The 23,025-nt window shown below is 28.6% G+C and overlaps 3 protein-coding genes across 11 annotated transcripts in view; 2 read left to right on the forward strand and 1 right to left on the reverse strand.

The window, feature by feature from the left end:
• Positions 1-7,644, forward strand: part of Git (ARF GTPase-activating protein GIT1) — a 58,446-nt gene extending 50,802 nt beyond the window's left edge. For 3 of the 4 annotated variants that reach the window (XM_087411354.1, XM_087411355.1, XM_087411359.1), the window contains one exon: positions 7,373-7,644. In XM_087411354.1, the coding sequence (XP_087267480.1) occupies positions 7,373-7,573 (201 nt within the window). In that variant the 3' untranslated portion in view covers positions 7,574-7,644. The remainder of the gene's footprint in view (positions 1-7,372) is intronic. The other variant, XM_087411358.1, reaches the window with a different exon arrangement.
• The window catches only part of Eps-15 (Epidermal growth factor receptor pathway substrate 15), a 34,924-nt gene that overhangs the window by 7,242 nt on the left and 4,657 nt on the right, over positions 1-23,025 (reverse strand). For 3 of the 5 annotated variants that reach the window (XM_011051018.2, XM_087411350.1, XM_087411353.1), the window contains exons 6-13: positions 22,841-23,001; positions 22,604-22,763; positions 17,222-17,467; positions 16,442-16,504; positions 11,707-12,050; positions 10,410-10,587; positions 9,836-9,952; positions 9,277-9,582 (exon numbers count right to left, since the gene is read on the reverse strand). In XM_011051018.2, coding sequence (XP_011049320.2) covers positions 9,277-9,582; positions 9,836-9,952; positions 10,410-10,587; positions 11,707-12,050; positions 16,442-16,504; positions 17,222-17,467; positions 22,604-22,763; positions 22,841-23,001 — 1,575 coding nt within the window. The remainder of the gene's footprint in view (positions 1-9,276; positions 9,583-9,835; positions 9,953-10,409; positions 10,588-11,706; positions 12,051-16,441; positions 16,505-17,221; positions 17,468-22,603; positions 22,764-22,840; positions 23,002-23,025) is intronic. The other 2 variants (XM_087411352.1, XM_087411351.1) reach the window with 1 other exon arrangement.
• Positions 17,491-22,590, forward strand: LOC105143038 (uncharacterized). 2 transcript variants are annotated; one of them, XM_087411368.1, is made up of 8 exons: positions 17,491-19,091; positions 19,317-19,500; positions 19,574-19,745; positions 20,065-20,407; positions 20,478-20,668; positions 21,032-21,213; positions 21,298-21,453; positions 21,529-22,590. In XM_087411368.1, exons 1-8 carry the CDS (start codon positions 18,947-18,949, stop codon positions 21,698-21,700), a joined length of 1,545 nt encoding a protein of 514 aa, XP_087267494.1. In that variant the 5' UTR covers positions 17,491-18,946; the 3' UTR covers positions 21,701-22,590. The 2 variants fall into 2 exon arrangements, with proteins under 2 accessions (XP_087267494.1, XP_011049313.1); XM_011051011.2 differs by having other exon boundaries at positions 17,495-19,091; positions 20,604-20,668.

The raw sequence follows: 23,025 nt of genomic DNA on the forward strand, positions 1-23,025 counted from the left end.
TTTGTTAACTCTGAAAAGTACTATTATTTAGTTCTGAAAAGGAGATAGTTACTAGTTTTAAGTCTTATTTTTTTAGTGACAGACCATAAAACGATCTATTTATAATAATTACTCAAAATTTGTGTCACAATGTACACACGAAGAACTTTAGAACAAGTTTAAACACAATTTTAATTAAATAAATTATTTTAATTAAATAAATTATTATTATGTAAGAGATCAATAAAAATTATTATTATATATTATGTCAAGATATAATTTTAATTCGTAGAATTTTTTATTATGTCTTAACATAATTATAATTCGTTGAATATTATTATGTAACAACGTAATTATAAGTCGACAGCTAAAAATTTAATTTGTTCAATATTAGCCTTAGAATATTGTTTTATGTTGTTACAACATAAACAATAAAATGTAAATAAGTATATCGTTATTAATGTTTTAATAATAATAGGGAATTTTTGCAATACCGTTTATTCAGGTGAACGCTAAAATCAGATTATCTTCTTCTTAACAACTAATTAAGAAAAAGATAACTTTAGCCGTATCTGAATTCACGTTATTGCGAAAATTCCTAATAAAAAATTAAAACGTTTTTATTCGGAACTAAAATTATGTCACAATATAATAATAATAATAATAAATTTTTATTATAATTTTAATTTGTAGAATTGTATTATAATTCATTAATATTAATTTATTAAGATAGAGATCGTAATTTCTTTAGATAATTACTCTTTAAGAATTTTATATTAGAATTAGGAATTAAATGTTTATAACGGTCGGATCTTTGATGAGTAAATAATTCAATATGAATTATACATAGTGTTTGATAAGTAACGATAAAATTCTCGCTTAGGAGTAGAGCGGACTAAACTAATTCGAAAAGTCTCTACCATTTTGCAATTTTCGCAATAATTAACGATCAATAAATCGAAATATCAATTACTAAAAATTATTGAAAATCAATATTTTTCAATTTTTAATAATTAATATCTTGTTAACTATTGAGAAAATGTGTGTGTGTGTGTATACACACACACACACACACACACACACACACACACACACACACACACACACATATATATACACATATATATTGTATATTTTCTCAATAGTTATAAGATATTATAATTATATATATACTATACAATTATATATATTTTATATATATATATATATATATATATATATATATATATACACTATACAAAATAAATCAGAGTCGTTAAACCAACTTTTTACCCTATGAGAAAATTGTCGACTTCATATCTAATTGAATTATAACGTGTGCAGTCAATTATTTTCTTATAGGATAAAAAGCTGGTTCAACGACTCTGATTCACCCTATATACTATGTACAAGCATCTATACTACATTTGTAGTCATTCGAACTGAGCGTGGCTGGAAATTGGTTTTCCGGACTTATAAACACAAGTCGATAGTCTAAATAAAGGACTCTCGCACGGAAAACAAGAGATTCGAGTTCGACTGCCGATAATATTTTTCGCAATAAATTTATTTACAGTTTTTCAGCACATTAACACCTTTTTTAATATGACGCTTAATTGAGCAAATTATTAAAAATTGCTTGTCAATTTAATTTAATTGTAATATTACAGTAGTTTAATTACCTTTATAAGTCCAGGAAACTAATTCGGCGCGCAGTTCGAATGACTACAAATATAGATATATGCTGTTACATCTATAGTATATACACATATATATATATAGATATACAATGTGTTTCATTTTAATCGCCTCAGGCAAATATCTCGAAAAATATGGTAGATACAAAAAAAATGTTTCAGACAAAAATTGTATGATTTCGAACAGGACATAAGATGGTATCATTTTGACCTTGGGTGGTGTTGTCAAGATCAGACGAAGGTCACATTAAATTTTTTAAATGGAATCCTTATTTTTTATTACATATTCTTGTAGCTTACCTCGAGAGCTTTCCAAAACAATATAATTAAGTTCATTTTCATGAAATACTTTTCGAATTATAAGGCTTGACATGTTACAGCACTGCCAACATCAGCATTACCCAAGGTATCCGACAACTAAAACCTCTTGAATGTTGTTCAGGATCATGATCTGGATAACATCAAGATCAAGATCATTGGAGACTGTTCCTTTTATTTTCACTAAAAATTATCATTTCTATGTAGAAATGAAAACAAGAGATACAACCCTCCTTGATCTTGATAAATGTTATCCAAGTCATGATCCTGAACATTCAAGAAGTTTTAGCCGTTGGTCGGACACCTTGGATAATGCTAATGCGATGCTGTAACTTACAAACCTTATAACTCAAAAAGTATTTCATAAAAATGAATACTTAATTATAGTGTTTTGGGAAGCTCTTGAGATAAGTTACAAAAATATCTAATAAAAAATGGAGGATTCTTTAAAAAATTCAAAATGACTTTACCTTGACCTTGACAATGCTAAATCAACGACCATCTTATGTCCCCCTCGAAACTATACAACTTTTGTCTGAAACATTTTTTTGTATCTTCTATATTTTTCCAGATATTTGTCTGGGGCGATTAAAATGAAACACACTGTATAATTCATATTGAATTATTTAAACATTAAGGATCCAGCTTCGACTGTTATAGGCATTTAATTTCTAATTCTTATTGGTTGTATTCTTATATATACGATCTAAAATAAAATTCTTATTATTTTATATTAGAGAAAGTATTTTCGTGCTGTTAAAAAGTAAAACAGCTCCTGATAAAATTCCCTTCAATATTATGAAGATAAATCGATAATTATTCGGATTACGGGACACCGCGCCGATGACTTTGACCTTGATTAAGTACTTTTCAAGTTGTAAAGCTTGGAACTTTAGAGATTATTCCTCTTTTTGCCCTAAAAATTCATTTTTTCGTAAAAATGAAAATAAGAAGTACAATCTTCAATGATCTTGATCTTGTCAAATATAATATTATCCAGGTCACGATTCTGAACAACATTTAAAAGATTAGCCGTTGGTCAGACATCTTTAGTAGTGCTAATGCCAGGTACTTTTAAGCCTTATATAACTCAAAAAGTATTTAATGAAAAATAATTTATTATAATGTTTTGAAAAGATCTTAATATATCAGCTATTAAATTCTGGCATCAAAAATAGGGTATATCATTTTTAAAAAATCGATTTGACCCTGACCTTAGTGTCGGTGCCATCCAAGGTCAAATAAGATCAGTAAATACATCATTTTAAACTACATAACTTTTGTATAGAACATTTTTCTCAGAATGCTTACTTTTCAAAATATTTAAGGGGTTCGGGACTTTTTGACTCAAGTTTTGATCATAAATAGTGTTGTAATATCCGCTATTTAGAAGACACTCTATACATATATACAGGGTATTCAAAAAAGATTGGAACCCCGAATTTATTCGAAACGATGACGTTTTTGAAAAAATGTTCCAAACAAAAAGTTGTAAGGTATAAAAAGATCTATTTACAGATTTTATCAGTTTGATCTTGGGTGGCATCGCCAAGATTAGGATAAGTTTTAATCTCCGAAAGCAAGACCGATCGTCCGTTTTTCATCTCCTCGCAATCGGCCCTCAACTTTTCGAAATCCTTCAGTTCAAGAGTGGCAAAAGTATCAAGATCAAATCGATTTTTTTAAATAGGACACTAGTTTTGATAGAATAATAACTGGTATCGAGAACTTTTCAAAACCATGTAATAAAGTTATTTTTCATTAAGTATTTTTCGAGTTATTCATTTTTACATAAAAATTAATTTTTAGTACATAAATGAAAATAAAAGGAATAATTTCCAATGGCTTTGATAAACAAATGTTATCCAAGACATGAGATTCTGAACAATATTTAAGAGGTTTCAGCCATCGGTCGAACACTTTGCGTAATGTCGGCGGTACTGTAACTTTCAAGTAGTATAACTCAAAAAGTACTTTATTACAGTGTTTTGAAAAGTTCTAGATTCTGACAACAAAATAGGGTGTTTCATTAAAAAAAATCTATTTGATCTTAATCTGACGATGCTACTCAAGATCAAATTGATAAGATCTATAAATAGATCTTTTTATACCTTATAACTTTTGTCTGAAACATTTCTTTCAAAACGTCATCCTCTCGAGTAAATTCGAGGTTCCGACCTTTTTTGAACATCCTGAGTAGATATACTCCTTATTCCTTATTCTTTTCATTGCTTCTGAAACCTTGCTCTCTTGAAAATTATTTATTTTTAGAGAACAGAACATGTGATCTCTTAATTTCTTGTCGTAATGTACATTTTTAAAATATATATACATTCATTGCAGAAAAAAATTAAAATTAACAATCATCAAATATATTCATGCACAACAATGCAAAATAAAATTGAATGTCCTAGAAAGAAAGAGAATGTACGAATTAATTTGCAGACGGTATGCCCCAGAGCAGCTCAACAGTAGGAAAACTCAAAAAATTGTGTAGCTTCTACCTAAATACGAAACAAAATTTAAAACACAATTAGTATATTGATACAAAACTGTAATAAAAAAATTCAAAAATTGCATATTCTCCAATTATTTATAATTTAGAAAATTAAGAATTGTAGCTGCATATGTGTGTGTTGTAAGTACATATATATGTATGTGTATAGAATAGCATCAAAAAATTTTATAAAATAATTTAACAAAAAACTTTAGATAAAAGTTTTGTTTTCATATAAAAAAAAATCCTTTAGCAACGCACGCACGCACGCACGCACGCACGCACGCACGCACGTACGCACGCACACATGTTGCTAAAGAATTTTTCCTTTATATGAAAATAAATAATTTATATATATATATATGTGTGTATATATATATATATATATGTGTATGTGTGTGTGTGTGTGTATATATAATCGTTGTTGCAAATTCAACTCCATTTTTAAAACTGTAAAAAATCGAAAACACGCGCAGAGGTAGATGTACTCAAGACGGCGTAATTTTTACAAATGTCAAGCTATGGCGATAAAATTTGATGGAAATGTCAATGATAGATGTGGCAACCTAGCCAAAAAAAAGAACTCAAATCAGCTGACTCAGAGCATCACCTGGTGGTTTCTTCCGGAAACTTTTTGATCAAGCTAGTATATATATATGTGTGTGTGTGTGTGTGTGTGTGTGTGTGTGCGTGTGTGTGTGTATATATACACACACATATGATGTTATTGTTAAAGCACATCTAGGATGTTATTGTTAAAGCTTTGAATTTTTTAAGTAAATTTTTTTCTTATTTTTCTTGCATATTTTTTAAAAATAATATTGATTGTGAGATGTTTAAAAAAAAAATTCTTAAAAGCAAAACCAAATCTTTTCAGGAAGAATTTTTTAAATTATGAATCATGAAAATAATGGCACCACTGACATTCTGAATTTAAAATATAGAAGCGTATAATTGGATTCTCTCTCTCTCTCTCTCTCTCTCCCTCCCTTTCTCCCTTCCTCCCTCTTTTCCTTTCCCTTTTCGCTCTCACTCTCTCTCTCTCTCTCTGTGTTTCAAATGCATCTTTGTTGTATATTATTTAGATATATGAAATATTAATCTTTCTTTTTTTAAATATTTTTGCCTACACATAAAGGATCACAAACTGCGGTTAATTCTTTTATAATTTCAGAATAGGCTTATTAAATTCTATTTTTCATATTTTTCTTCATTGTAAGAATAATTGGCATAATACGATTTTTAACGTGTATCTCTATAAATAATAATCTATCGATGGCAAATTTGATGTAGGACATCTGACCTTAGATAAAAGTATCGCTTATGAAGAGTGGACTTAATTAGATCGGAAAGTCCTATACACCATTTTGCAATTTTCATACTAATTAACGAGAATTAATTACTAAATTAATTATATTGTCACAAGCTATGTTTCCTTTCGATTCATATTTTGTATAACAATTTCCAGATCATCTTATCTTACAATCCATTTATTCTTTGATAAATAAATTTTGGGGTTTCGTCTTGAACCTTTGTCCATCGAACTTTTGTCGAATGTTCTGAATTTCCAAGCAGCATGAATTGGACGCAGCATTATTGGAATGTTGAATATCTGTAGAATTTTATTTGAGAACAAGATTGTTAAAACAATTTTTTATTTATGCGAAATGTCATATTTACACTTCTTGTAAATTTTTTCACTTACTGACAATAAATGTGAACCAAAATGTTTAGGATTTTAATTTTGTAAGTTGAGTTTTTCAATAGATAAATTTTAATTTTAGGCACATACATCTGGCTCATTGAGTTGTTACTGATACTTGTTTGAATTTTTAATTCTCTGAGCCTTTAGATACTTTAGTTAATTTTCGTTAATAATTCGTTGAATAAACGCGTATTCTGCCAACGTCGTAGATTGCTAAGCATGGGGAATTGTTTATTACAAACTGCAATGGCAACACAAAAGCGGTCAAAAAGAGAAAATCTTCCCGCGTTGTATCTCGCCGCGTGTTTGTATTTAGAGGTAAATCTGGTGAACATGCGCTCATTCAACGATCTTTAATAATTAATTAATTTCGTTAATTACTGTTAAAATTGGAAAATGATACTTTTCGACTAAATTCCGTTTTGCTTATCCATAAGCAATATTCCACCTAATATCAGATATCTTATGTACAGATTCTTCACTTTTCTTCATTAACCATTTATTTAAAGAAAGGATCATTTTTTAATTCATTTTTCAATAAAAAGTTTTAATATTATGAGATAAAGCACCATCGTGTTGCCTCTATATTTAAATAACGCTCTCTACATGAATGTAGGAAAATATTTACGTAAAAATAAAAATAAGAGTAACAATCTCTATGATTTTGATATATATTGTCAAAGTCATGATCCTGAAAACAATATTCAAGAGTCATAAAAAATCTTGATGTCAGCTACAAAAATATTTAATGGGAAGTAGGCATTTCCATTAAAAATTTTGAATTTTTTATTTTCACAGATTCTCCACATTTGCGCTCAAAATTAAAAATTTTGATGCATTTGTTGAAATCTTACAACACGTGAGATATTTTTTTCTCGAATGTCTTGTTTTCAAAATATTTTGGTCCGATACTTTTCAGTCACCCTATATAATATAACAAACATTTTTTCATACATAGAGTGTAAAGGAATAAATTTTTGAAAATAATTTTTTTTAATGTCATTGATGTGATTAAATAGAAGTATTTTTATTACAAAATACTTAAATATAAAACATTTTTTGGTACTTCGAATAGTTTTTGAGATATAAATAATGAAAAATCCTTCGGCATCTTTTTTATCTCTTAAAATTATTTTTGGACCATAACTAATAATACATATAACTAATAATTTCTAACTTCATCTATTTATTTCCTAGATACTAATGAAATCGAGATTTGGCACTTCACGAGATTCCCTTATAACTGGACTTATTGGTAATCGAACACCGAGAAGAATAATAAATGCTAGACATTCATTAAAAGATAGATTTAATGAGCAATGCACTATTCTATGTAGCATTAAATATATATATTTTATCCGTACTCTTGTATTATTTTTGTATTTAGAGTCTCTCTAAATTTGGCCTATGGGGTGATAAAAGTGGAATGCCAAAATTATAGTCTACAGCACAAGTCTACTAATCACCACGTACTTGCGCGAATGCAGTTAAACTGAGTCACACACACACTTTCTGCAACAGTAACAATACGATTTTCGATTAATCGCGTTGTTCAATTCAATTGTCCGTAACCGTAAGAATCAAACAACGCGATTGGTCGAAAACCTTGCTGTTATTGTACGGAAAGTGTGTGACTAGCTTTACGCACGCTAACCTGTCGAAGTGCACTATAGTGTACATAACCTTAGCAGGACAAGTCATATATACATATGTATCACAAAAGAATACATTACACAAATAGTTATATATAACCTGCTAATGGAATTACATAGCATACACTGTGAGAACCTAGTACAATTAGGTGCAGATGCGCGCGCAACACATGCCCAGCCCATCATGGCATCATAACATTCAGGGCATGGAAGGGGCATGACATTAGGGCCTGTAAAAGTACGAGAAATGTAAAGATTACAGAAGTCAAATTTAGAGAGATTCTACTGTAGTTTTGTCCTTTTCTATCAATAAACCTTTGTTTTGGAGCAAAGGCATTATATAGTTACTCAACCAAAAGATGAGCCATTGAACAAAACGTACTTTTGCTTCAATAAAATATTTTTTGAATAAAATATTATATCCTGAACTTACATTAGAAGATTTGAAATAACTTTTAAACAACCTAATACAAAAACATTTACACAATATAATATTAAGATGAAACAAAATGCCTCTTCTGTATTTTCATAAAGAAAGAGTTATTTTTAAATTGCTATATCTCGAAAACGACAAATCATACCGAAATTTTGCATTTTAAAACTAAAAATTGATATTTTTTGCATAGCCTTAATGAAATTTAGAAAAAAAAATTGCTGTCGGTATTATATATATATAAAAATAAAATATGTGTATATGTGTGTGTGTGTGTGTGTGTGTGTGTGTGTGTGTGTGTGTGTGTGTGTGTGTGTGTGTGTGTACATATATACATATATATATGTACACACACACACACACACACAGGATGTCTCACACTATCACATTTCCTCTTAAGAGCATATTCTTGAGGTAATTTTGAGACGAAAATCTTAATATAAAAATGTCGAGACTATAATAATTTTTTGAATTATAACTCTAAATACTTACAAGTCAAAAACCATTTTACTTTTATTAGCCTCTGAATTCTTTTGAACATTCTAAGACGAAATTCCTAATACAAAAATATTGAAGTTATAATAATTGTTGAATTATACATTATCTTTAACCAATTATAATTCAAAAAAACTATTGTAGCCTCTACATTTTTGTATTAAGAGAGAAATTTTCGTTTCAAAATTACCTCAAAAATATATCTTTAAGAGGAAAGTGCGATAGTTGTGAGATATCCTGTATATATATTATGTTATAAAAATTCTCAAAATCATCATTTTTGGCGTCTTTGGTTTTTTCTCAAAAAATAGTGACGTAATAATAGCTAAATTTGACCAACAGATTCCTATTCGACAAACAAAAATACATCAAAAACTGACTATTCATACCGGTATTGCAAAAAAAATGTCATATTTTGTCAGACAGTGTTATTAAAGGATGATGTGCCATTAAAAGAAAATAACACAAAAGAAAAAAATTACAAAAACTACTTAAAATAAAGAATACTATTAAATACATACCTTAGAATCAAAATTGGTAAAGTCGGCGAAACCGGAAGATGTAAAACTATTATTGTTATCGATTGTTTGTTGAGCGCTAAATGGATCTGAATTTGCATTCGCAAATGGATCTGGAGTTGGTGAAGGCGTTGGAGGTGCAGGTGCTGCTCTCAATGGCCCAGTAGGGCCTTGACTCGGTCGAGGTGGAGCTGGACGTGGCGGTGGTTGCTTCGCTTTCTTTGGCGGAAGAGCGGGACTAGGGCTCTCGGGACGAGGAGGAGCATGAAGATTGGCAAATGGATCTTCTCCAAATGGATCTTTTGCGTTCTTAACAGAAAATCATCAGTATTTTATTTAACGTTTCAATAAAGCATAAAATATATTAAGCATGGTAAAATATCTATATTCGTAAAACTAATAATTATTATTTTTCTACGCTACTTCTCAATTTCATTACTATTAGCCATTATCATCGCTTAAAAGTTAAAAATGTGAACTAAGAAGTGTTGAGAATAAGATTGCTTAATTCAAATGTGTTAATATGGAAATTTGAATCGTTTATAAATAAAATTTTACATACCAATGTAGTTGTAGACGTTTTATTCTCAGCTCGCTTTCCATTATCAAATGGATCAAAAGGATCTTGCTTTACCATATTGGTATTATCGAACGCAGTAAAAGGATCTGCTGTAAAATTCTATGGGATGGTTTTTTTTTTTACTATCTAGTGACTATGCTTACAGAATAAAAGTTTAAAATATGAATAAATATCATTCATAAATTAAATTGTTATAGTCAAATATTAAAGTCCAACATTTTCTAGGTGCATTATGCATGATACGCATGATGCATCATTTATTCTTGTTATTCAACAAATATCAAACAAAGATAAGTGATGCATTATACGCATCATGTAAGAACAGGAATGCAATCCTACTGCCAGCTTCACTTTCCTCTCGTTTTTGTTCTTACATTATACTTTACTACTTCATGTTTGTATGACCATAACCGTGTCTTCTATTCTATTTATCTATCTACATATTGTTGCATGGATACATTTGCAAAATAACAACAGAATATCACAAGAGAAAATGTAAAAGGCAGGAGAGCAAAGAGTGAAAGATACGTGGATATAATCATAGAAAAAAACTTACATTAGATTGCTGCGCAGAAAACGCACTTCCAAATGGATCGGATATCGGTGCGCTAAATGTTTCTTTGGCTTTATTCAATGCAAAAGGATCTTGATCTCCAAATCCGTTTAAAGTGCTAGTTCCAGTTGTATCCGTTTTCATTTCATTCGCTTCATCTGCACTCTTAGTTGTTTCATATCTAGAGATAAAAAATTACCGTCAAATTTAATTTAACAATTACTTACGATAAAATTACGGTAAAATAATAATTTATTAGTAAGTTTGATAAAATTTGTTGTTTTTTAGTTTTTGCATAAATAGGTTTTATTTATGTTTTTTAAATTTTATTTATATTTTTCACATTAATGCATAATATAAAACAATATTCTTCTAATATTCTCATCGAAAGTATAAATCGCTGATAGAATAATAATAGGACTGTTCACTAAATTTAAACGTAAAATCTAATCGATGCTAAAATCCGTTTTCAATATATGATTCCCTAGAAATTTAATAGTGACCAAAAAATAGAAAGAGATGCAGATTAAAAATTCCAGTATTTTTATCTTGTTTTATATTTTGAAATCTAACTTTTTATTGAATTACTTAATTATTCTGTATTTCTATTTAGATATTCCGTAGTGCAATTACAGAAATATTGTTTTATTTTTTATGTATAATTGTCTATGTTTTTACTTTAATAAAAACTTTAACGATCTAAATCACTAAAATAGCAAATAAATAAAAGTTTTATTAGTTTAATTGTAAAGTAAAAAATATAATACAAATAAAAAGATTAAAATATGTACAAAATAGCTTAAGATTATTGTACTGTTACATTTTTTCAGACTCCTAATAAAAAAATTTATTTGAAATTTCTTTAGTTTATATACCAAATCTTTTTGTCATATATAATAGTTGTCAATATATAATAATTAAAAGAAATAATATTACATATTGATATACAATATATTATTGGGTCATCTAAAAACCGCGGATACTTTTTAGATGACTAATATATTGTATATCAATATGTAACATCAAAATGAAAATATAAGTTAAATGAAGCATTTAATAACTAAATGCAAACATCAAATTATTTTATTTTTATTTATTCTAAATTACCATTTTACCAGCCTCCAAAAATTACTGACTAATTTACCGTAATTTATCAAATAATAAATAAATTAAATAAAATAAATTATCGTAAAATTTGATCCTTTTAATCTCTATTCATATCTATTTTTTTTTTACATATATACAAAAACGTCATAATTCTAATGAGGAAGATTTGTTTTAAATAAAATATAATACGCACTCTATATCTTCAATCTCTGGTACAAACTGCAGACTAGTATCAGGTACAAGATTGACATCTCCTGCAGCGAGTGCAGAATCATAAAGTGCAATTGCATCACTCATCTGACGCTGCTGTTCTTGTAAATGAGTAATTTTAGCCTTCGCTTGACAGATTTCTAACTGAGTATTTTGCAATTTCTTCGTCAATTCATTTAGCTGGTCCCTATTTTTATTCTGTTGCTGTTCTAATTGCTGCTCCTCTTGTCGCAGTCCTTCAAGTTCTTGTCTCTTGAAGTTCAACTCTTCTTCTTGACTCCGCAGCACCGATTCTTGTTCTTCAGCTTGTTGGCGAAGTTTATCGACCTTAAAAAAATATAATAGATTTATAAAGAATTCAATTTGCTTGTTGTAGACTTCAAGTAAAAATAATAAAACTTGCTTAATAATATTAGCAGCTAATATGCTTGTATCTGCTATTATGTTTATATAATTGATAGAGTTAAAACGTAAGAAGATGTGGAATTTAATTAGAGATGTGCAAACAATTTTGCGCAAGTATTGCCATTTGCAGGCCGATTTGCCTGTAAAAAATTAACACCCTACTTTTGGAATTAACTTATTTTGAAAATTGTGCTGAATTATGCTAGATTTGTGCTAGGCATTAATACCCCAATATTAAAATTAAAATATTAACATTAAAAAATAAAATTAAAAAAAAAAACGATGTTTTAGGCTAGTTCCCACTTTGCGTTTATTACAATGTTTATGATTGTGCTAAGTTATGCTAATACTGTGCCAAAGTGGGACCTTTAAATAATGACAACAATAGAAGTTATAAAATAATTTTTGACAATTCGGAATAAAAATGACGCCCATGACTGCTGTCATGTGCTAATCTAGCACATGACAGCACAACCTTCAAAATCTTCGACACAACGATATTAAGAGCACTTTAATTGAATTGACGTCAATTTTTAATAATAATAACTATTAAAAACATTTGTGTTATTCACTTATCGATTCATGTCCTCACTTATTATAATTCATATTATTCCCTTCTAATCAGACAATTACAATCCGAACTATGAATAAAGAATCCGCTAAAGACCGCGCGTAAGAGCAAAGTTCTCTTAATATTATAACTTAAAAATATGTAGGCTCTGAGAATAAATCAGCTAAAGGAGAATACAAAAGCCAATTAACCCTTTGAAGCAAGCATTTTTCTTTACATAAGATTCAGTTGAAATTTGTTACTCGGGGGTTTTCGCGATCGTTGATTACGAATCTGACCTCAGATTTTCGAAATTCAAAATAGCGGATCGAAAACCAAAAAGTTACTTAATCGGAAACGGAACTGGGTACAAACTGGGTACTCAGGGATTTCTGAGGTCGTTGATAACGAATCTGGCCTCAGATTTTCGAAATTCAAAATGGCGGACTCAAGATGACGGACAAAAAAATTTAAAAATTTAGACTTCAGATTCATAATGAGTGACTCAAAAAACCTACTTGATCCCATTTTACAGCCCCAGAACTAATTTTTAAATTTTTTGTTCACTATCTTGGATCTGCCATTTTTAATTTCGAAAATCTAAGGTCAGATTCGTAATCAGCGACCCCGAAAACCCGCGAATAACAAATTTTAACTAAATTCTACGTAAAGAAAAATGTATGCTTCAAGGGTCTGCCATATTGAATTTTTTAATTTTGACTTCAGATTCGTAATCAGCGACCCAAAAAACCTCTCGAACTTCATTTTCGGCTAATTAGCTATTGTTGATTAGTCACAATCACATTTATTGTTAAAAAGGGAATTTTTCCAGTTAGTTTATTTATAAAATTTTGTCAACAATAGGAACCCAGCAAACGAGAATGGATTAAAATGGATTGAACTTTTTTCTATCCGAATGCGTATTTTAAATAGCGAATACTTTTTTTGGATTTAATTGGATTCAATTAGATTCAATTGGATGCAATTGGATTGAAAAACTGCATTTTCTATTCAAAATTTTAAATTGAACAGTATTTACAATGCACAGAAAAAGCTAATATTATTTTTAGATTGAAAGGTATAGAGATATGCTCCATGCAATTCCTATAAATGAATAAAAATGCATTCAGGATTGAAGAGCATTCATTTTAACATTCGTGAATCAATATTTCGAAAATCTGAATCCATTTCAATTCATTTCAATCCATTCTCGTTTGCTGGAAATGTTTCCACGATTTTTTTATAACAATTGATGTTCTACAAAATTGTTAATGTTCTTTTCATTGTAGTAATATGTTAGAAACTGTGTGAAAAACATAAAAAACTGAAGTTAAAAAACATATGTGTGACATTGTGCCGCAAAGAGTTAAGAGCCTACACAATTGTTGATGCGCAAATACGGATTAATTTGATAAGTAAATAAATAACTTTGCGCACCAACAATCGCATAGACTCTTAATTGACTTTTTTATTGTCCTTAATACTGTTGTGCCAAAGATTTTGAAAGTTGTGCTGACTTGTGCTAGGCTAGCACAACTCAGATATGCAATTTTATGGTATTTGAATAACTGATACGTATGTAAGCGTCATTTTTATTCCGAATTGTCAAAAATTATTTTATCATAACTTCTATTGTTGTCATTATTTAAAGGTCCCACTTTGGCATAATATTAGCACAACTTAGCACAATCATAAAAATTGAAAAAATTGCAAAATGGGGAGCTGGGCTAAAAAATCGCTTTTTTTTTAATTTTCTAATGTATTTTTCATATTTTGACTTTAATATTCGGGCACAATGTAGCACAAACCTAGTACACTTCAGCACAATTCTCAAAATAAATTAATTCCAAAAGTGGTGGGCAACCTCTTATAGGCTCGATTTTCTTTTCTTGAATCGCAGTGCGATGTGTAATCATAGTAAGATTTATGTAGAGATCTAGATAATTGATTGTTTAATCGCGAAATCGCATGTGATTTAAAATCCCCAGCGATTAATATTCTATACTTGTTCTTTAATTCTTTTAAATTATGTAAACAATCGATTAATGCCTAATTAGAAAAACGATATATTTTTCTTCATGAAAGATTTTTTCTTTGAAAACAAATTTCAAATTTTATTAGAGATTTTTCACTGAAAAACAAATACTTTCATATCTGTTGCGTTCTAAAATTAATATTATTTATTATTCAGTTGTCACTGTACTAAAAAATAAATTTACTAAAGATTTTTGATGCGACAAAAATGGACAGTTGAATAAATGTATTGGCGGGAGCAGTGTATAAAGCACAGAGTGCATAATGCATAATGCATAAGAAAATGAACCAATCAAAATCCTTGGTTCCTTCCTTTTCAAGAAATAAAAAACTTTTATTAATTTTCTTATGTTTTATACACTATGCGTTGTGCAAAGGTCTGTGTTTCGATCTTGTAATATACTATAAAAACCGCAATGCAATATATCATATTTATCGATTTATGAAATCGATTTTTAAAGAAGATCGCAATTTTGAAAATCGCACATCCCTAGATTTGATTTTGTTAATTTAATATTATATTTAATTGTGCTATGTTATAATTATTTTGTATCAATAAAAAAAGTTTTCTAAATCTAAATAATTCATTTCTTGAATAGTTCCAAGTAATAAATCCAAGCTACTTGTAACAAGTAATATATATTTACAAGTAATACATATTTACATTTAATAAATGTTTACTTGCAGTAAAGAAAAGTTTACATAGTGGAACTATTCAAGAAACAAATTACTCAGATTCAGAAAATGTATTTTTTTCAGTATATATCACAAAAAAGAATGTAACAAATTATGCATGCCAGCAAAGCATCAATAATGTGTTATTGTGTACGTTTTGAACAATTGTAGAATTTGAATTGCATATATTATATAATAGATATTTTGTAAGTTTTGTTTACGTCAATATAAAAATACATATTTTTGGAAGATATATATTTATCTATCTTAGAGATAATATTAACAATATTGTACACACACGTACGCACGTACGCGAACGTATATAGTGTGTCCTATTTTAAACAGTTAAGCCAAATATCTCGAAAACTAAACTCGGCAACAAATACAAAAATATTTCAGATAAAAATTGTATCGTTTGAAGAGAGATAAATAATAGTAAAATAAATTTTTGAAAAAAATCAATAATAAAATAAATTTTTGAAAAAAATCGATTCTTCAAGATTACATAAAAATTATTGCAATTTTTTAAATAGATATATCATTTTTGTATATCTGCTTATTCTATATAAAAATATTAGAATTATCGAAAAATAAATAGTCTATTCTATAATATAATATTTTATAATTTATTCTGGCGTATTTTGACATAAAATATAAAATATCTTATAAATTATTAATTTTTTAATAACTCTTTAATATTTTTATTTGCAAAATAACTAGAAGTATCGTATTATGTAAAAAAAAATCATATAACTCCATCTAAAAAATGATAATGACTCAGGCAAAAAATTTTTCGAGCATTGATTTTATTCGTTCCCTTCAGACAATACATTTTGTCTGAAATATTTTTCTTTGCCTCAATTTAAAAATTCGCCATTCTAATATGTAAGTACATACTTACACATGCATGTACATACATACACCATAGAAAAATAACAAAATATTCCGTAAAAAAAAAAAGAATAAATTTATTTCCTATCGCGACAGACATTATGTATCGATTTTCATTGTATAAAGATAAAGATCCACTTTAAGCAATATTGTCATCATATACCTTCTTCTGTTCCTTTTGAATCTTCTCTTCGACCTCATTCAAATCTCTATCTACTTCAGTCTTCTATAAGCCAAACATAATAAAACAAAATCATAAAGAAAAACATAAAAAACATAACTAGATGAATAATAAATCATATCTTTTTCCATTTCTATCTTTTCTCTCATTCCCTCTTTTTCGTAATTAATTTTTAATAATTAATAATGTGTTAAGATAAACGTCAGTAAATACTACAACTAATTCTTATTTATGTATAAAACAAATTTTATTTATGTATCAAATGAATAATAATAACATTTCAGATTCACAAAATAATATATGAATAAAATATAGTGACTAAAAATATAGTAAAAGAATGGATTACGATAAATATAATCACTATTTATTTTTTATTATTATTGTATCTGCTTTCTATGTATTATTCATATATAACGAAAAGTATCCGTAAACTCAAAATACGCAATATGGCATATATTTATTATTACTTTATTACGTTTATTAAATATCATTTAAAATATTAGCTTTATTTTACAAGGTCAATGTATAAACGACAACTATATATTAGGTGTTGGAATTAATTCGTAGCGTTTTTTAATGAAAGAATGTTATTTATTTCACATGAGCATTAAAAAATACATTAATGAAAGTACTTCCCATCACTTGTAAAACGCTACGAATTAATTCCAACACCTAATATGTGTACCGCATATAGTTGTGCCTAAAAAGCAGTGGCGCGTACATTCAATAAGCAAGCCGGTATATTATCGAATTTCCATTTACCTGGGCTTTTAAGTCGTTCAATCTCTTCTGTGCCTCACCCTTCTGATTTCCAAGTTGCTTCAATGTTGCCGCAAGCGTATCCAATTCGCTTTGAAGACTTTTGATTTCTCCATTTTTTATCTTAATATCGGCTTCCTTTTGCGCAATATCCTGTTCCATACTTTGTCTTTCACGTACAAGTTCCGCTATGTCTTTACTTATCATATCCAACTCTGGATTCGAATAGCCTGATATGTTATTGTTTTCCTGTAATAGAAGCATATTCAAAATGTTAATATCTGATCATTGTTATGATATTTCCTATTATACAAAGAAACAGTATTTTTATTTCAATTTAAAATTCATTTTTCATTGTATTATGTATATTGAAAAGGAAAGAGAATACAAATTATACTTTATATCTAAAAAAAATTTTCATATCACATATATTTTTAAGAATTTTTCATATTTTAAATTTGTGAAGATTTTTGAAAAATATCTTAAATTTTTGCAAATTTTTGTAGGTTTTCTTTAGAAATTATAAAATAAATCATTAATAAAAATCTTAAAATATATATATTTTAGAATTCATATATACAAAGAATTCTAGAAAACATATAGATATTCTCAAAGAAATGTTGAAAAATGTTCCATTTCGTATAAAAAAATTTGAAAAATTTTCTAAAAAGTTGTGAAACTATACGGAATTCTAAAATTTATAAATTCTGAAGAATTATATAAAAAATTATCAGAATTTTCGCTAATTAAAAATCTTAATTAATGATACAATTCAAATTACAATTTTTATATAAAGAATAAAATGTTACATAATTCTAGTGTAGATGAATTCATACAATATAGTGAATTTTGGGGTGCATTCTATTTCATGATGCGCATGATGCATCATTTATCCTTGTTGTTCCGAATGTAAACAAGAATAAATGATGCATTATGCACAAGATATTAATTACTAAAAATTGCCAAATATTGATCTTGAATAATTTTTTACTCAAATACTATCAATTTTACAGAAAAACTGCAAAAGACAAAAATCATTTATTTTCTTCTCATAAAGTTCTGAAAATTTTTTCAGAATTTTTTAATACCGTATTTTCTCATGGTAAAAAAAAGAAAATGCAGTCTAAAAAGTTGATAAAAAATTAATAGTAATTAATATCTTGTTAACTATTGCAAAATAGAGGACTTTTTGACTCAGTTTATTCCTCTCTACCTGCTCATGAAATATTTGGCGATTATTTCCAGACACTCTGTATGGGGCATTCTTTGTTAAAAGTTATCCTCTCATCTGTCCAAAATTCAGAAGGGCCTTCGGGATTCGTTTTGGGCTTAAATTGTTGCTTGAGACTTTTAAAAAAAGCGTGGCTCTGTGTGTGTGTGTATGTGTGTGTGTGTGTGGGGGGGGGACGGGGTGGTGTGTGTGTATACATACTATATAAACATATAAAATTGCTGTCACAAAGTTTGAGTTTTGTTAATTCTTGTATATATTGCTCGCATTTTTTGTGTTTGATTTTTCCAAGATTGCTATTTAGCAAGAGCTATAGTATTTAATTGTTCTATGTCTTAATTTTTAGATTTCATTTTCGTTCGCGTAGAGTTTCATAGTAAGTGTTTCATAAACATTCTGTTGAACGCAGCTATTATATTAGCATATAAAAAAAATGACAGGACATTATACTGGCATTTCATTTCATTATATTGCGATACTTCACGACGCTATACACAATGATAATGATGAAAACATGTATAATGTTAATTTTAATCTATTATTTCAATAATGTATCTTTAGCATTACTACAAGCAAATTTATTAACTAAGCATTACAAAGAATTACTAAAAAAAATTCATAAAGTGTTTAATGGCAAGTATGGTAGGTAAATGTTTTAATTACTTGTGAATAATTAGATATACAGATGTCAATCTATCTATCTATAATGCGCGCGCGCGCATGTGTGTATGTGTGTGTGTGTGTGTGTGTGTGTGTGTGTGTGTGTGTGTGTGTGTGTGTGTGTGTGTGTGTGTGTGCGTGCGTGCGTGCGTGCGTGCGTGCGCGCGTGCGTAATTATATATAAGTATTTGTTATTATAATAACAAGGTGATGAAGTTCTTTTAAATATCAATGAATATGAATATCCGAAAACTAACAAGACCTTAAGACAGCTACACAAACAACAATGGCTAGATTATTACAAGTGTCTGAAAGAAATATACGCAGATATAAAGCAAGACAGAATTATTTATCCGAGTGCGCTCATAGCGCTCGAGGGAACATCCGTAACGTACGATTAAGAAAATTAGCACAAAAATTTGCCATGAACAATTACAATAAAACTTTAATAAATTGATTCACAGTTTAGAATGTCAAATCTGCATCTCGCCACTGGAAATGTATACGACTTCTCTAATAGAATGGTACTTTAATAGCAGCAACAGTAAAAGCAGTAAAGTTAAAAATACGCTACACAATGGGAAAGGCATTGTCAATTCACCAGATAATCGATATATCATCATGTATAATGTTAAGGTGTAAATTTAGGAAGTATGGCGTATATGATACATAACTGCAAAAGATAACTTGGAGAAATATTTTTTTTATACATAAATTATACACATATTATTAAAAAATTAAATTTTTTCAATATTAATGAGAAATGTAATAATTATAAAGTCATTGAAAGGCCGAAACATGTAAGAATTTTAATTGATTATAGATTATAATAATATTCATTATGCAATATACTCTTTCATTGTTCTCAAAACTGGTAATTTAAACTTTTACATGCCTTTTATTATATTGTTTAATTAATAATATTGTTAAATTAATAATAATTAATGATTTTTAGTTAGAGCAAGCTGGAGCTTATTGGTGTGAAGTAGGACATACTGTAGGATCAATTTATTATTTACATGTCGATAGCAATATGGAACCAGTTAATGTATATCCGGATAGAGCGTCTTATATATTGCAAACAACATTGATGAAAAATGTGTCGGAATACAAGTTGAAGGTTTATACCACTTGGACAACGTGGAGTTCTTGCTCCACATGCGATGCAGTTGGGATAAAACTGCGATACGGTTATTGCACCGTTTCTCTTTTAGAAATGTCAGATCACAAATCTTTTATTAACAAAGGTGCATCGATAATGAATAAACTACAACATGTGAAACAAGATATAAAGAAAGGTAAATAAAAACAAGATATTTTTTAATTCTTTCTCGCCAAGATTTTTACTAAATTTTAAGTTACTTAAAGAACGGAATCAAACGCAAAACGACATAATCCAAATAGAAGTGATAAATACAACTTTGGAAGTTCAATTAAAAATGGCGTTAATGCTATTTAAGAACAAATTACCGTGTAAATCGAAATTTCTTCCAGAACAAGTGCGACTAATTCCCATTATCAAAAATAAAAAAATTGAAATTATGAGACAATATTGCAAGGTATGCATATTAAACAATACTTAAGATTTTTCATTACAATCACATAATATTAAAGGAAAAAATAATGAATCTTTTCTTCTTTCTACGATCTATGTCGATTAATTTTTTTACAAAATGTTATTCATTTTTATTTAAATTAACAAGATTATATTCAATTAAATTGTTATTACCTAATGTTATTAAACTAAACTTAGCTTAACGGCACTAGGTAACAATAATCTAATTGAAAATAACATTAATATGCAAAGAAACTATTTTTATACAATGTAAAGAAAATATCTATTTTCTTTGGTGCACTTCGTAATTATTATTGCAATAAAGTAGAAATTTTAATGAAAATCGAAACAAATGCTCTTGCAACAGAAAAAATGTCGAAAGGATGTCATATTTGAGGTGCGCGATAAAATGGGTAATATTCTGGAAAGTGCAAACAATAGTGCAGGTATATTTTCTATGATTCAAGAAATGCCTAAACTATTACCATCAATTGCACGTAATGTTATTTATGAAAAACATAATAAAAAAATCGAACTTGTTTGTCCAGGGTAAAATTTAAAACATAAATTCTAATCACTTCACTAATAATGACAAATATCAAATCATGATTTAAAAATCTTCTCTCACTTTAGAAATTTGAATACGGATGTTCCGATTGTTTGGCGGATCAATGATAAAATAATTATTCCGTCTCACATTAAATCCCAATCAAATGGAAGAATTCATATTAATCCTCAGATGCAAATACTATTTGAATCTTTGAAGTTTGAGGATGCTAATATATACAGGTAAATAAAATTAACGAACGAGAACACATAATAATAATCTAAAAATTTGTTTCATTAAAATTTGTTTAATTATAGTTGTTGGCAAAATAATGAAATTGCTGGAATAATTAAGCTAAATGTAATTGGAGAAATAGAATTCAAGTTGAACCATCATGTTATTTTAATGGGCGCTATCGTCATAATTAGCGTCTTTTTCATAATATTTTGGAAAGCATTCAAGCAACGAATGCGATATACGATGCATTAATAAATACTATAAACGCTATTTTATAAATATACTAATGTATAGATTAAATTGTTCATTGACAATTTGTAAAATGATGTGTTTATGTTGTGTATGAAGAAGAAAAGGAAAGTGGTGAACCTCAAATAAGCTTTAAATTAGAGCTCGAAGTACTCGAATATTCGCTTGCCTACTACGTTATCTGTAATACGGATCTGGATCGATTCCGCAGGAATTCGGGTACCTGCAGAATATTGTACAATGTGAGTACTTGTGGAACCGTATACAATACGGATATTCGAGGAATCGTGGGCGATACGAATACCTGTTTCGATGCGAGTATCCTACAAATATCTGCGTGTAATTTTGTCAATTTTAAAGGTATGTGTTTTACGGGTTTTATGGGTTTTACAATCATTTGTAGTGATTCTCATTCCGTTTATAATTAAAATATTCTGGAGTAAATTGTTTCACATTATAGATATTAAATACATTTCTAAATTTAATTTGTTTTGCAGAAACTGTACGATCAATACATCCTTAATTCAAACTGTTTAACTATAAACAAATTAATATAAACAAAATTACAATAGTATAAACAATTCTACCTTTTAACAATTCTACCCTAAAACGCCTTTAAAATAAATAAAATTACACGCAGATATCTGTAGCATATAGCGGATATCCGTATCGAAATGGGTATCCATATCGCCCACGATTCCGCTAGTATCGCGTATTGTAGTTTTGCGGGTACTTGCATTATACACAGTTCTATTGTGGGTATCCACATAACTGGTCCAGAGCCGTATGCACGGATAATGGATCTGGGAGCGGATATTCAAATTTTACGTTACCCGATTCCTTTTCTGAGTTCTACTTTAAATATAGCATGTTATAAGTACGTCAGAAAAGAATTTTAATAATTACCACAATAGTTTCCCCAACTTTCCGTATAGAAGGCGGTATCATTTCAGGAGTTAAACTTGTCGGAGGATCTATACCGTTGAGTTTCTGCTTGATAAGCCACATGGCTATGGCAAATTGTTCTTTATTTAATTTTCCACTTTGACAAATATCGCATAAACTCCTAATTCATAAAATATTTTCGTTAAAACCATGATAATTAATTTTTGATAAATTGTTCACAATAAAATATTGTGTTACCATATATGGGCTAATACAGAATGTGGAAGTCCACTTTGTAGGAAGACATCCTTGATTTCTAAACCAGAGACAAATCCATCTCTGTCCATGTCAGCTTGTAAAAATAACTTTTCCGCAGCTATTTGATCTTCAGCCGAAACTACCCAATGTTGCGCGCTTGTCTAAGAATATACAGTACAAGAACA

Source organism: Acromyrmex echinatior, chromosome 11, assembly GCF_024713525.1.
Source record: "Acromyrmex echinatior isolate Ae372 chromosome 11, ASM2471352v2, whole genome shotgun sequence".
NCBI classification, from domain to species: domain Eukaryota; kingdom Metazoa; phylum Arthropoda; class Insecta; order Hymenoptera; family Formicidae; genus Acromyrmex; species Acromyrmex echinatior.